The sequence below is a fragment of the Artemia franciscana genome, chromosome 5 (assembly GCF_032884065.1).
Source record: "Artemia franciscana chromosome 5, ASM3288406v1, whole genome shotgun sequence".
Classification (NCBI taxonomy): Eukaryota; Metazoa; Arthropoda; class Branchiopoda; order Anostraca; family Artemiidae; genus Artemia; species Artemia franciscana.
The window spans coordinates 59021509-59033744 of record NC_088867.1 but is presented as its reverse complement, the minus strand read 5'-3'; the positions used below and the strand labels follow the sequence as shown (position 1 = coordinate 59033744).

General features: G+C 35.2%; 1 protein-coding gene across 3 annotated transcripts in view; it reads right to left on the bottom strand.

Moving 5' to 3' along the window:
- Positions 1-12236, bottom strand: part of LOC136027653 (probable protein disulfide-isomerase A4) — a 51855-nt gene continuing 39619 nt past the window's right edge. For all 3 annotated transcript variants that reach the window (XM_065705081.1, XM_065705082.1, XM_065705080.1), the window contains exons 7-8: positions 7416-7658; positions 1-498 (exon numbers count right to left, since the gene is read on the bottom strand). In XM_065705081.1, coding sequence (XP_065561153.1) covers positions 50-498; positions 7416-7658 — 692 coding nt within the window. In that variant the 3' untranslated portion in view covers positions 1-49. The remainder of the gene's footprint in view (positions 499-7415; positions 7659-12236) is intronic.

Here is a 12236-nt window from a genome sequence, read left to right as displayed (position 1 = left end):
TCAGCAATACGACTCTTTTATTTCCTTCAAAAAAAAAACACAATAATATTCACAGTTCATCCTTTGTATTATCTCCAATGGCATTTTCACCAATTCTTTCTTCATCGGTAAGAAATACTGAAGAATTCTCATTGATAAATTCTTTTAAATCTGTATAATTCTTTGGACCATCATAAATTACAAATTCCTCCTTCTTAAAAGCAGGGATGAAAAATATTGTTGGGTATCCCTTAATTTGACCAAATAAGGGTGGAATATCATTAGCACTACCATCATATTTCGCAATGATAAGATTTTCGTTTGACATTTTCAGGGCAAGTTTTTTGTACACAGGCTCTAGAGCTTTGCAATGCCCACACCAAGGTGCATAAATCTCTAATAAAACATCTTTTTTAGATTCAAGAACTTCACTTTGGAAACTGTTTGCGACTATGACTTTAACTGGACCCTCTTGCACTTTTGGTATGGACTGAGAACGGTAGTACGGCTTGTGCTTGCCTGAAAAATAAGTAAGGTATTAAAGTTGGAAGCTCCTCAAAAATAGCGTAATAGTCTGGGAAGAAAGGACTTACTTACTTGACCTAGGCCTTCCGCCAGGATCTACTCGTTGTAGAGAGGGATGTCTGCCTCTTCCGCCGGCTTCAGTCAATGACAAGCGTTTGCGCTCGACTTGGCCAGATAAATGCCATCGCTACGAACTCGGATAGGCTGTCAGATCATTGTTTCTTTAGTAAGCCGTGAGGTAACTTCCCAGCGGCTTTCATAGAGTCAAAGTCGAAGATCACCTTCATCGTAAGGTACGCTCGACTGCTTAGGTCAGAAACTAAGACTGCTTGGTGAGCTCCAACAGTTTCTCGTTTGTCACGAAGTCAAACCACCGCAGACCTTCGATGCTTCTCAGTCTCTTTGACTTCTTGGCTTTTAGGATTGCTGCTGATGCATGCCATGTCTCAGCTCCGTAACCACACGTCTCAGCTCACCATCACATAAATGACAAGGGTGGTGAAAGTTTATAGTTTAGCTGAACGACTTATCTTTGGTTTTCACCAAAAGTGACGATTCCACCCGCCCATGGTAAGACTATGGAGGCCGTAGTCATAAAAAGTGACTATGCATATGAAATTTGTAGTTTAAAAGGTTTAACATTGTTCTTTGAAAACATTCAAACAGATTAATTCTAATATGCATTGACGTGAATAAAAAAGATGCTCTTCACACTGATCATACCCAAGGCTTGACTTTACTGAACAAAAAGTTGAACATTTTTTTAACTCGGGAAAGGATAAAATATTTCCTTAAGCCCAATTTGTAATAATTTAATATTAAAAGACTCTATGAATGTTCTCGCCCAGTCTAATTTATGACAACCTGTCCGCATATCTAATGAAAACCGAAATTGTAGACAGGCGAAATCTGTTGCAAGGCAAAGGATACTTATTCAATCTAATTGGTAACTTCTCTTTCATTGACTTCAAGTTGGTTTTTGTTGTTTGATTCAGTGACTTTTTTCCTCTCGTGCAGTTCACTTAAAAAGGTTAGATTTTGCTATTGTTTCTTCTCTGTTTCCTTTTTTTCCTCTTTCTTTTTTTTGAGCACTGAGGACGACTTGGCGGAGGTCCTTGTCGAAATATTTGCTTGTTTTTCATGTTTTGCTATTGGCTGATAAAATCCTCGTTTTTCACCTTTTTGTTTTCTTTTCTCTTTTCATTTATTGTTTCCTTTCTTTTTTTTCATACGTCATACCCAAGGTTTTAAAAAGTAAAAAGGTTTTAGACCAGAGCACTTCGTATCGAAAGAGTTGTCGTAGAAATCTCAAAAAGAGCTTATTCGATTTGAAATTGAATCCCTCCCATGCCCACCATTTCCCTAAACACATCTAATCAAAATTTTGAGATAGCAATTTTGTTCAACGTAGTTAAAAGGTCCGGTAATTATGTATCTGAGGATGATACCCCCCCTCACTATAACCGTCAGGCCAAGAATGCAAGCTATGCCCTGGGGGCATATAAGGTTTATATAGAAAGGGTGACCGTATAAACTTCGGAGGAGGCTTATTGGATTGCTAACCAGAAGTTTCAATGCCCTTTTTGAGATTCAGAGGGATGGGAGGATGGAAACCCCCGCCCGAACCTCCTACTTTTGGAAATGTATCTGATAAAAATTTTGAGATGGCCATTTGTTGCCTTAAAAACTTAGACGGAGGCTCATTTGATTGAAAATTGAAAGTGCTAGTGCCCTTGTTAATAGATGAAAGTGATTGGAGGGCAACCAACTCCCCCTCACGCCCACCATTTTCCCAAAGACATCCAATCAAAACTTTGACATTGCAATTTTATTCAACATAGTTGAAAAGTCTCGAAATTATGTATTTGAGAATGACACCCTCTCCCCCCTACAGACATCAGGGCAAGGGTTATAGTTATGCCCTGGGGACATCTAAGGTTTATATAGAAAGGGTGATCGTATAAACTTTGGAGGGGGCTCATTGGATTGGTACAAACCAATCCTTCCAATTTTGAGATAGCCATTTTTTTCATCGTAATTGAAAGGTCTGGGTATTATCTGTTTCAAAATGACAACGCTCCCTTCCACAGCCCTCTGGGTTGCGAGGGTTTTAAGTTGTGCCCTGGGGGTATATAAGGTATATACATAGAAAGGGTGATAGAATAAACTTCGGAAGGGCTCAATTGGATTAGTAATCAGAAGTTCTAGTGCCCCTATTAAGATTCAGAGTGATCGGAGGGTGGATAGCCCCCCCCCCCACAAACCTCGTATGTTCCCGAAATGCATCTGATAGAAATTTTGAAATGGCAATTTGTTGTCATAGAAACTTTAAAAAGAGCTCATTCGATTGGAAATTGAAAGGGCTACTGCCCTTTTTAATAGTCAAACGTGATTGGATGGCTCTCCTCGCCCACCATTTCCCCAAACACATCAAATTAAAATTTTTAGATATCCATTTTATCCAATGTAATTGAAAGCTCCAGAAATTCTATCTTTGAGTATGAACCCCCCCCCAGAGCCCTCAAAACAAGGGTTGTCAGTAATGCCCTCGGGGTATATAAGGTTTATATAAAAAGGGTGATCGTAAAAACTTCGAAAGGGGCTCATTAGATTGATAATCTGAAGTTCTAGTGTTCTGTCTAAGATTGAAAGTGATCTAACGGTGGATATCCCCCCCCCAAACCTCGTATTTTCGGAAACGCATCTGATACAGATTTCGAGATGGCCATTTTTATCGTAGAAACTTCAAAAAGGCTCATTCGATTGGAAGTTGACAGGGTTAGTGCCCTTTATATTGGTCAAAAGCGATTGAAGGGCAACAAGCCTCAATTTTTGGAGAATACTTAAAGGGGAAGATCATGTCACCGAAAGACATTATATGCACACTACTGCAGAATACTACTCTTACTGCTACATTTACTACTACTACTACTTCTTAAATTGCAATTACTTGTAGGGCTGAGAGTAATGAGATGAAAATTTCAAGAAGTATATGAACATTAAAGTTATCAAAATGACATATCAGCAATATCATAGCAATGGCTAATTGTATTAAGTTGAAACTGCTACAACTTGATGAAAGTGATGTTCAATTGACCAAAAGGCAAAAGGCTAATACTACTGCTGCTAGTAGTACTACTGCTATCCAATAATATTAGTAGTAATATCAATTAATTCTACTGTGACTACTATTACAACTATTCCATAAGGGCTTGAAGGTGAAATTTTCAAGAAAATTTGAGGAGGAACGCTTCTGCTTCAACTATTAATATCATTACTGTTTCTATTATTACTACCTCTACTACTGCTACTGCCACTAAATTTTAGGCCACTACAATTAATTCTGCAGCTGCTACTACTACTACTACTACTACCACTACTACTACTACTACTACTGCTATTAAAACTAAGGATATTAAACTGATAAATTTGTGATATATAGAAGTTGTATGGAACTAAATCGAAACACACTATGCCCACACAGGTTGTCAAGCGGACGCATCAGAAATGCTTCAGGAATGGTTGATGGTATGTATGAAGCTGAAACTTTCAGCGCGTGTTGAAGGGGATGTTGAACAGACCAAAGGTGCTATGCCCATACTGTTACTAATGCTGCTACAACTCTTACTACTGCGCAAGCTAAGGGTATTAAGGTGAAGATTTTAAGGAATATTTAGGCAGATGTTAAACTAAATGAAAAAACGAACATAGTTTGCGCTTTACTGAAAACAAAATACGGTTGAAATGTTTTCACTTTTCTTACATTCATAGATAAGAAATTATCAAAACTTCTTAAGGAATAAATATAAGTATATCGATTAAACTGATAATCCACGGTCATTTTTTTTTCAGTAAAGCACAAATTTTGTCTGGTCTTGAGAAGGCATGGGGGTTATCAGCCCTACTCATGTTAATTTTTGCTCGTCTTGAGTTTGACTTCGCCATATATTGTTCGTTTTGTTCTTTGTTTATTGTATCTGTTCGTTTTGAGTTTCATTTACTAATTGATAGTGATTTATGGTAATTTACGCTTAGAAGATTATTTGACTTCATTTTCGCTTATTCTTGGCTTAATGGAGCTCTTTACTTTTCCTCAAAAAACTCATAAGTTTTTTAAAGTAATTAAATTTAAAAAAAAGCAAGTTTTTTCAACTGAAAGTAAGGAGCAACATTAAAACTTAAAACGAACAGAAATTATTACGTATATGAGGGGGTTCGCCCCCTCGTCAATACCTCTCTCTTTACACTGAAGCTTGAATTTCGTCCCAATTCTTTAAGAATGACCCCTGATCCACAAAGGCCGCAGAATAAATAGTTGAAATTAATAAAAACACTTTAGCGTAAAGAGCATGGTATTGTGGAGGAGACGAACCCCTTTATATGCATGATATTATCTGTTCGTTTTAAGTTTTAATGCTGCTCCTTACTTCCAGTTGAAAAAAACTTTTTTTATTTATTTTCTCATTGTTTTTTTTAATAATGCTAGAAAATCCTGCGCCCCCTTCATAGAAATTATCTTCCCTCATTATAAATTCTTCCATGGGAAGATCCTCCCAAGTCACCCCCTCCTCCAACCCATCCCCATCCCAATGCGAAAAAGTCCCCCTGAAAACGGCTGTGCATTTCGCAATAACTATTACTATATGTAAACAATTGTCAAAGTTTGTAAATTGCTGCCCTCCCCCCGAGGACTGTGGGGGATTAAGTCGTCCCCAAAGACATAGTTATTAAATTATTCGACTATGCTGAACAAAATGGCTATCTCAAAATTTTGTTCCGGTGACTTTGGGGAAAAAATGAGCGTGGGAGGGTGCGTGGGAGGGTGCCTAGGTGCCCTTCGATTTTTTGGTGACTCAAAAAGAGCACTAGAACTTTTAATTTCTGCTAGAATGAGTCCTCTTTCGACATTCTAGTACCAATGGGTTGATAAGATCACCTCTGGGGAAAAAAACAACAACAGAAAAACAAACAAACAAATAAACGCGTATCCGTGATCTGTCCTCTGGCAAAAATACGAAATTCCACATTTTGTAAAAAGGAGCTTGAAACTTCTACAGTGGTGCTTTTGGACACGCTCAATCTGATCATGTGATTTTTGTTAAGATTCTGGGACTTTTAGGGGGTGTTTCCCCTTTTAAAATAAGGCAAATATTCTCAGGCTCCTAACTTTTGATGGGAAAGACTAAACTTGATGATACTTATATATTTAAAATCAGCATTAAAATTTGAATCTTTTGATGTAACTATTGGTATCAAAATTTACTATAGTTCGTTACTACGAACAGTTTGATTAGCTCATGATGCTATTTTTGGAAGTAGAGAGAGGCGTGGTCTATTTCAATTCATCTAAATATAATAATCAGTAAACATGTAAAGCAGAGGAGGCTGTAGTGTCTTCCCGTTGAGAACGTAACTAAGATTTTTTTTGGGAGGAGGGATAACAAAAAACTTAAAAAAAATATCATAAATTTGTTTATATTCATTTTTGTTACGTTTTTACGAGTCAGACAAACACTTCAGGAGGGGGGCGGTGAAATTGCCTCCCTCTTCCGAATAAGGCCTTGTCGCGTTAGTTAGTGCCGCGTCACGTTAGTTAATTCGTAAGTTATGTACATTTATTACTAATAAAAACGTTCGTAAAAAAAAGAATCCTAATTGTATTTTTAAGTAACCAAAAATTGTAGGGCAACTAGCCCTCCTCCCCCATCGCTTTTTTTCAAAATCGTCCGATCAAACTATGAGAAAGCCATTTAGCCAAAAAAATTAATATGCAAATTTTGTTTTAAATATTCATGTGCGATCAGCCAAAATCAAAACCAAAATCAAAACATTCCGAAATTAAATTAAAAAATAAGTTTATTTAACTGTAAGTAAGGAGCGACATTAAAACTTAAAACAAGCAGAAATTATTCCGTATATGAAAGGGGTTGTCCCTCCTCAACGCCTCGCTCTTTACGCTAAAGTTTGTTATTGTTTTGAAAAGTAGAATAGCGAGAAAGAGTTAAACTTTAGCGTAAAGAGCGAGGCGTTGAGGAGGGGACAACCCCTTTCATATACGGAATAAGTCGGAATTAAGTTTTAATGTCGCTCCTTACTTGCAGTTAAAAAACTTATTTTTTAATTTAATTTCTTTCTAAAACGTGTCTAAAAACACTCTCCATGCTTGAGTATATAGGCCAAGAATCAACAAAAACTTTTTTTTCTTTTTTTTTTTTGCCAGTAGCAGAAGAGCTTCTAAAAAAAAGAATCAGTCTGACTATTTGAATGGATAGGTACTTAAATCCACATTCATCAACCGAGAGCAACGTTGTCACACTTATCAGTCTGAATAAAATTAGCCCAGAGCTGTCTTTTGGCGTAAAATCGGATAAAGGACGGTAAAAGAGTTCCAACTTTTTTTTTTTTTTAACCGGTTGAAATTGCCATTGGATAAGATTAGCTACTTAACATGCCCGTGCAAAATAAGGATGTTCAGTCGTCATTATTTATGATTAACAAATTAGAAAAATAATATACCAATTCTTACTGTGTTGACAATGTTTAAACGATAATGGTTAGAATGCTTCGCAATGTCGAGTTACTCAAGTCTGAGTAACTCGGGAATCATTTCAGGTTCGAGATTAAAGCATTCTTTTAAAGCACAAGACCTTAGGCAAACGTACCATACTTAGGCATATGATTTTGACGTTCCAAGTGAAATCAATTGTGGGGCTGGTAAGGTGCACTTTTAAAGGGAGGGGGGCTCAATTACTTTCTTAGTCTCCCTCAGTTCATAAATAAATCGTTTGTTATTGTCATTTTTGAAAAATGTATATCTCTTTTCCTTAAGAAAAATGCCTTGTTTTGTTATACCTGTGAACAAAAATATTAAAGAGATATAAACATGATTAAACCTTATAAAATAAGTATACCTTCAATCAGCTCCTGCAAAAACTCTAAAAGATCCTCAGCTTCAAAGTCATCAACTGGATTCATTCTAAACTTGTTTTGCCGGTCGTAGACAACAACTTTGACGTCTTCAGTCGCATCTTCCAGTCCCACATATTTTAATTCTTCTGCGAATTCCTCTTCGTTGCTGATTGCAAACTGGAATGGGTGCTCTGCGGTGAATTCCCTGGCTACTTTTACAATTTTTTTCCGAACAAACTCTGTGTCTGAAAAGGACTGCATGTGAGACTTAAGTTATGCTCTGACAAAGTGATAATGATATAAAGTAAAATGACAAAACGATAGCGACGCGCAGATCCTAATTAGATTGTCTGATTAAAAGCGAAATCCATGAAGCCTCCCTTTTAAAAAGCGTCCATGAAAACTTAACAAACTGTGAAGTTCAGCAGCTAACCTGCTACTAATTGCTTACTTTTATGAAGTTTGGCTGCTTACTTGAACAACAAGTTCGTATTCATTCTATAAGAGAGGTTAACAGCATGAAGAACACAATTCTAAACTCATTTGAATCAAAAGAGATTAACAATCAAAGTTTGAATTCTCTGGGAGATTTTTCAAAAAGAAAATTTCTTCACGTGGGAATTTTTCGCAAGAGCAATACTCCATGAAGAAATTTTTCATGGGGGGGGGGGCCTTTCAGGAAAAAAACAATCAGGAAATAAAAAGAATTCTTTTTTAAACAAAAGTAGGCCAAGGAGAATTTTCCCTGCGGAGGTGTCCGCAGGAAATTTTCTGGCGGGAATTTTTAGCGACGATGGATTTGTCTGAAGGAAATTTTCCAGAGAGGAAAGGCATTTAAGCGGGATAGATTTCACATGGATTAAAATTACTACAAAAATTTAGCATGAAGATCGATGGATTGAGGAAAGGGTAGCTGCCGCACATACGGAATAATTTATGTTCGTTTCATGTTTTGATGTTACTCATTACTTTCAGTTGAGAAACTATTTTTTTAATTAATTATAAAATAAGAGCTAGCAGACAGGGATTGATGCTCCTGCAATCATACATGGCATTTGTGCGGTAGGAATGAGAATCTTTTTAATACATCACCTGTAAGAAACGTCTAATATAATTGGTATTACATATTGTTTTTTTCCTTAGCAGCAAAAAGATATATGTCTATGTCGTATATGGAATTCTTTTCCGGTAACAATAATTCAATAATGATGGTCAATATTTGAAACCAATATTGAATAATACCGAATGTTCTATGTTTGAACTAAGAACCCCAGCTCCCACCTTCTGTGAATATTTTCATGATGTCAATAGATAAGACGTTTATTCTGGAGGTAAGGTTTCCCGAAAGAAAATATTTTCTTGAATTTTCCTTATTTTGGTGTATAATCATACACCTATTTGAGTGTAAGAAATTTAAACGATTTGAAGCCTCGGTTAGATAAACAAAGCAGCATGTTTGAAACTTTGTAAAGGGGGAGCATTTTCCCATAGGTTTCTCCCCAATCCCCCTAAGGTTTCGACTTATACTTTCGTTGTGTTTTCATTGAAAACTACCCTTTTTGGTAATTTCATTGAGAAAAATCGAAAATCCCCTCCCCGTTCTTAAAAAAAATACATTTTCGGTACATTGTATAGCGACTCATAGCAACACTAAACAGGTAAAAAAAAGTCTTGTATGATTAAATATAAAAAACCAAGGTTTTTCAACTGAAAGTAAGGAACAAGATTAAAACTTAAAACAAACAAAAATTATTACTTATATGAGGGGCTCGCCCCCTCGTCAATACTCATTCTTTACGCTAAAGTTTGAACGTTGTTCCAATTTCTTAAGAATGACCCCTATATCACAAACGGCGTTTAATTAGAACACATAGCTTTTTTGAAAGTACTAAAAATACTTAAGTGTAAAGAGCAAGGTATTGACGATGGGGCAAACCACTCATATACGTAATGATTTCTGTTGGTTTTAAGTTTTAATGTTGCTCTTTACTTTCAGTTGAAAAAACTTGTTTTTATATTTAATTTCTGATTGTTATTTAAATTATGCTGGTAAAATCTGGCACCCAATGACGGAAAATGTTCCCTTCATGGAAAATTCTCTTCCCCAATAGAAATTTCTCCATGAAAAGATCCTCCCACGTAACCCCCTCCCCACAAGAAAAAATACCCCTGAAAAAGTCTGTATACTTTTCAATAACCAATACTATAACAATGGGCAAAGTTCATAGCTTGCAGCCCTTCCCTTAGGGACTGTGGGGGAATAAGTCATCCTCAAAGACATAGTTATTAGATTTTTTCGACCGTGCTGAACAACATGGCTATCTAAAAATTTTGATCTGGTGACTTTGGGAAAAATGAGCGTGGGAAGGGGCCTGGTTGACCTCCATTTTTTTGGTCTCTTAAAAAAGGGCACAAGAACTTCCAATTTTCGTTCAAATGAACCCTCTTGCGACATTCTAGGATCACTGGGTCAATACGATCACCGCTGGGAAAAAATAACAAATAAACACGCATCCGTGATCTTTCTTGTGGCAAAAAATCCAAAATTTTACATTTTTCTAGATTAGAGCTTGAGACCTCTATAGAAGTTCTCTGATACGCTGAATCTGAGGATACGATTTCATTAAGGTCCTATGAATTTTAGGGGCTGTTTCTCCCTTTTTTCGAAAATAAGGCAAATTTTCTTTGACTCGTAACTTTTGATGGGTAAGACTAAACTTGACGAAACTTATATATAAAAAATGTATTTTTAATGTATCTATTGGTATCAAAATTCCGTTTTTTAGAGTTTCAGTTACTATTGAGCCGGGTCACTCCCTACTTACAGTTCGTTACCACGAACTGTTAGAAACACTAGATGACATGAATAGTTTTCTATTGAAGACTGGATTTAGATTTGATTTTTAAAAGCTTCCTAAATTTCACTTCCACTTTAACACCTTTTGCATACTGGAGGTCGTAATTTACCGAGATCCTCCTCTTTAGACGAAAGAAAAAATGAAACTAAAGAAAAGAGAATATTTTGTGCTTTGATTTAGGCATAATAGAAGTTACAAACTGTAAACCCCACTGACATTGCTCAGCAGGGCAATGCTACAAAAAAAAAATTAAAATGTCATTAAAATGTCAAAACAAACTGGAATTACATTCAGTTTTAGTCCACTGAGTTAAACATTTAACTGAAATTAAAAAAAAGAATGTCAGCAAAGAACAAAACAAAGCTTAAATAAGACTAAAAAAGGTAAATATATAAACAATATCTTTTGCTCCCTTTTGGTAAAATCAAAACCTTTAGCTTAGTCCCAGTGTAGACAAATAAAATAAAAGAAAACAATTAGCTTTAGGAATTTGCTGGGTAATACCTGTTTTGTCAGTTTTCTTGTCGATTTTTGTCGGTTTTCCATGTTCTTTGATTTAGGGAAGAAGTGAAAAGATAGGAACTTTCAGACCTTTTTGGGCGACAAGCTTAGTGATTTTCCCTCAAAAAAGACCCAGCAACTGAAAAATCTATTCCTTGCCCTATGCACCAGCAATGGCTCTGGAAGATCTTTATCCTTTTTTATTCTCAGATTAGTGTCCTCCCTTCTCTCTTTGAATTTATGGGTTTTTACTCTTTTTCCTTATTACTTACGAACTATTTGTGTTGTTTATCATCCTAAAGATTTTAACCTGTACCAAACTTTTTACGACTGTGATTTTTAACTGGTTTACTTCATAAATTTCGTTGATTATCAAATGCACATAAAGTAAATCTTTATAATTTTCAATAAACAATGCTTTTCATATTTTTGCCCCTTTTTATTTCGATCGAAAAAGTCATCTTGTTATAGCCTCTCATTTTCATAATTTTACCTTGTTTGTGCTTTCACAGAGACATTTGCAAGGAAGATCTCAAACTTGTGAAATTTCGAGAAAAATTTGCTGCCATTTATTAGGCTCAAATCGGATTTTACTTTATAATTAATAAATTATATCAATTAATAAATTATTGGTTGTTTTTCTATTATATTTAGAGGGCTTGAGTCAAGGAATTCGGCAGATGAGGATATTAAAAGTAGGTGTGATGTAAGTGAATTTAAAAAACAACTAGTGAAAATGGATTGTTTTTTAATTACATTTTTGATGATTCAATAGGATATATAATTGATAGAATAAAATGGTATAAAATCAATAAAATTGGTATCTATATTTTGATTGATGTTTGCTATGGAAAGAGTTGAAAGCTAAGTTGTTGTTAGCAGGGTATATGGTATTGCAACTATATTCTGTTTCGTTTTTTCAACCCCCTTCTGAAGTTAATGTAATTTTTTGTGGATTTGTTTCATTATTCCTCCTTCATATCATCCTATGGCATTTGGAGGGGATGTACTTATTTTTAAATTTCTGGTAACAAATTAAATAAAATATTTAAAAATATATTTTTAAATATTTTTTTATAACAAAATAACAGATTTTGCTTGATGATTTGAATAATTTGTCCAGAAATAAAAAAAATTGGAATTCATTGGAACCGAAGATAAGACATGGAACTATTTTTTTTTTTTTTAATTTTATTGCATAAGTTACACTAGACAAAGATTCAAAGAGCAAAAAAGAAAAATTTAGCATATACTCTTGTATGTTGACCAGTACTCTCTTCTGAGGGTCAAAAATATACCAGTGCCTCAACCATACTAAGTAAGTTCAAAGTAAATAAGTAGCTCCAAGTATACTAACTCAAACATACTAAGTACAACATACCTGTTACTTTTTCTATGAAGATATTTCAGATACTGATCATCTCATGACTTTTAGATTAGTAATTGACTTTTAGATTAGTGATT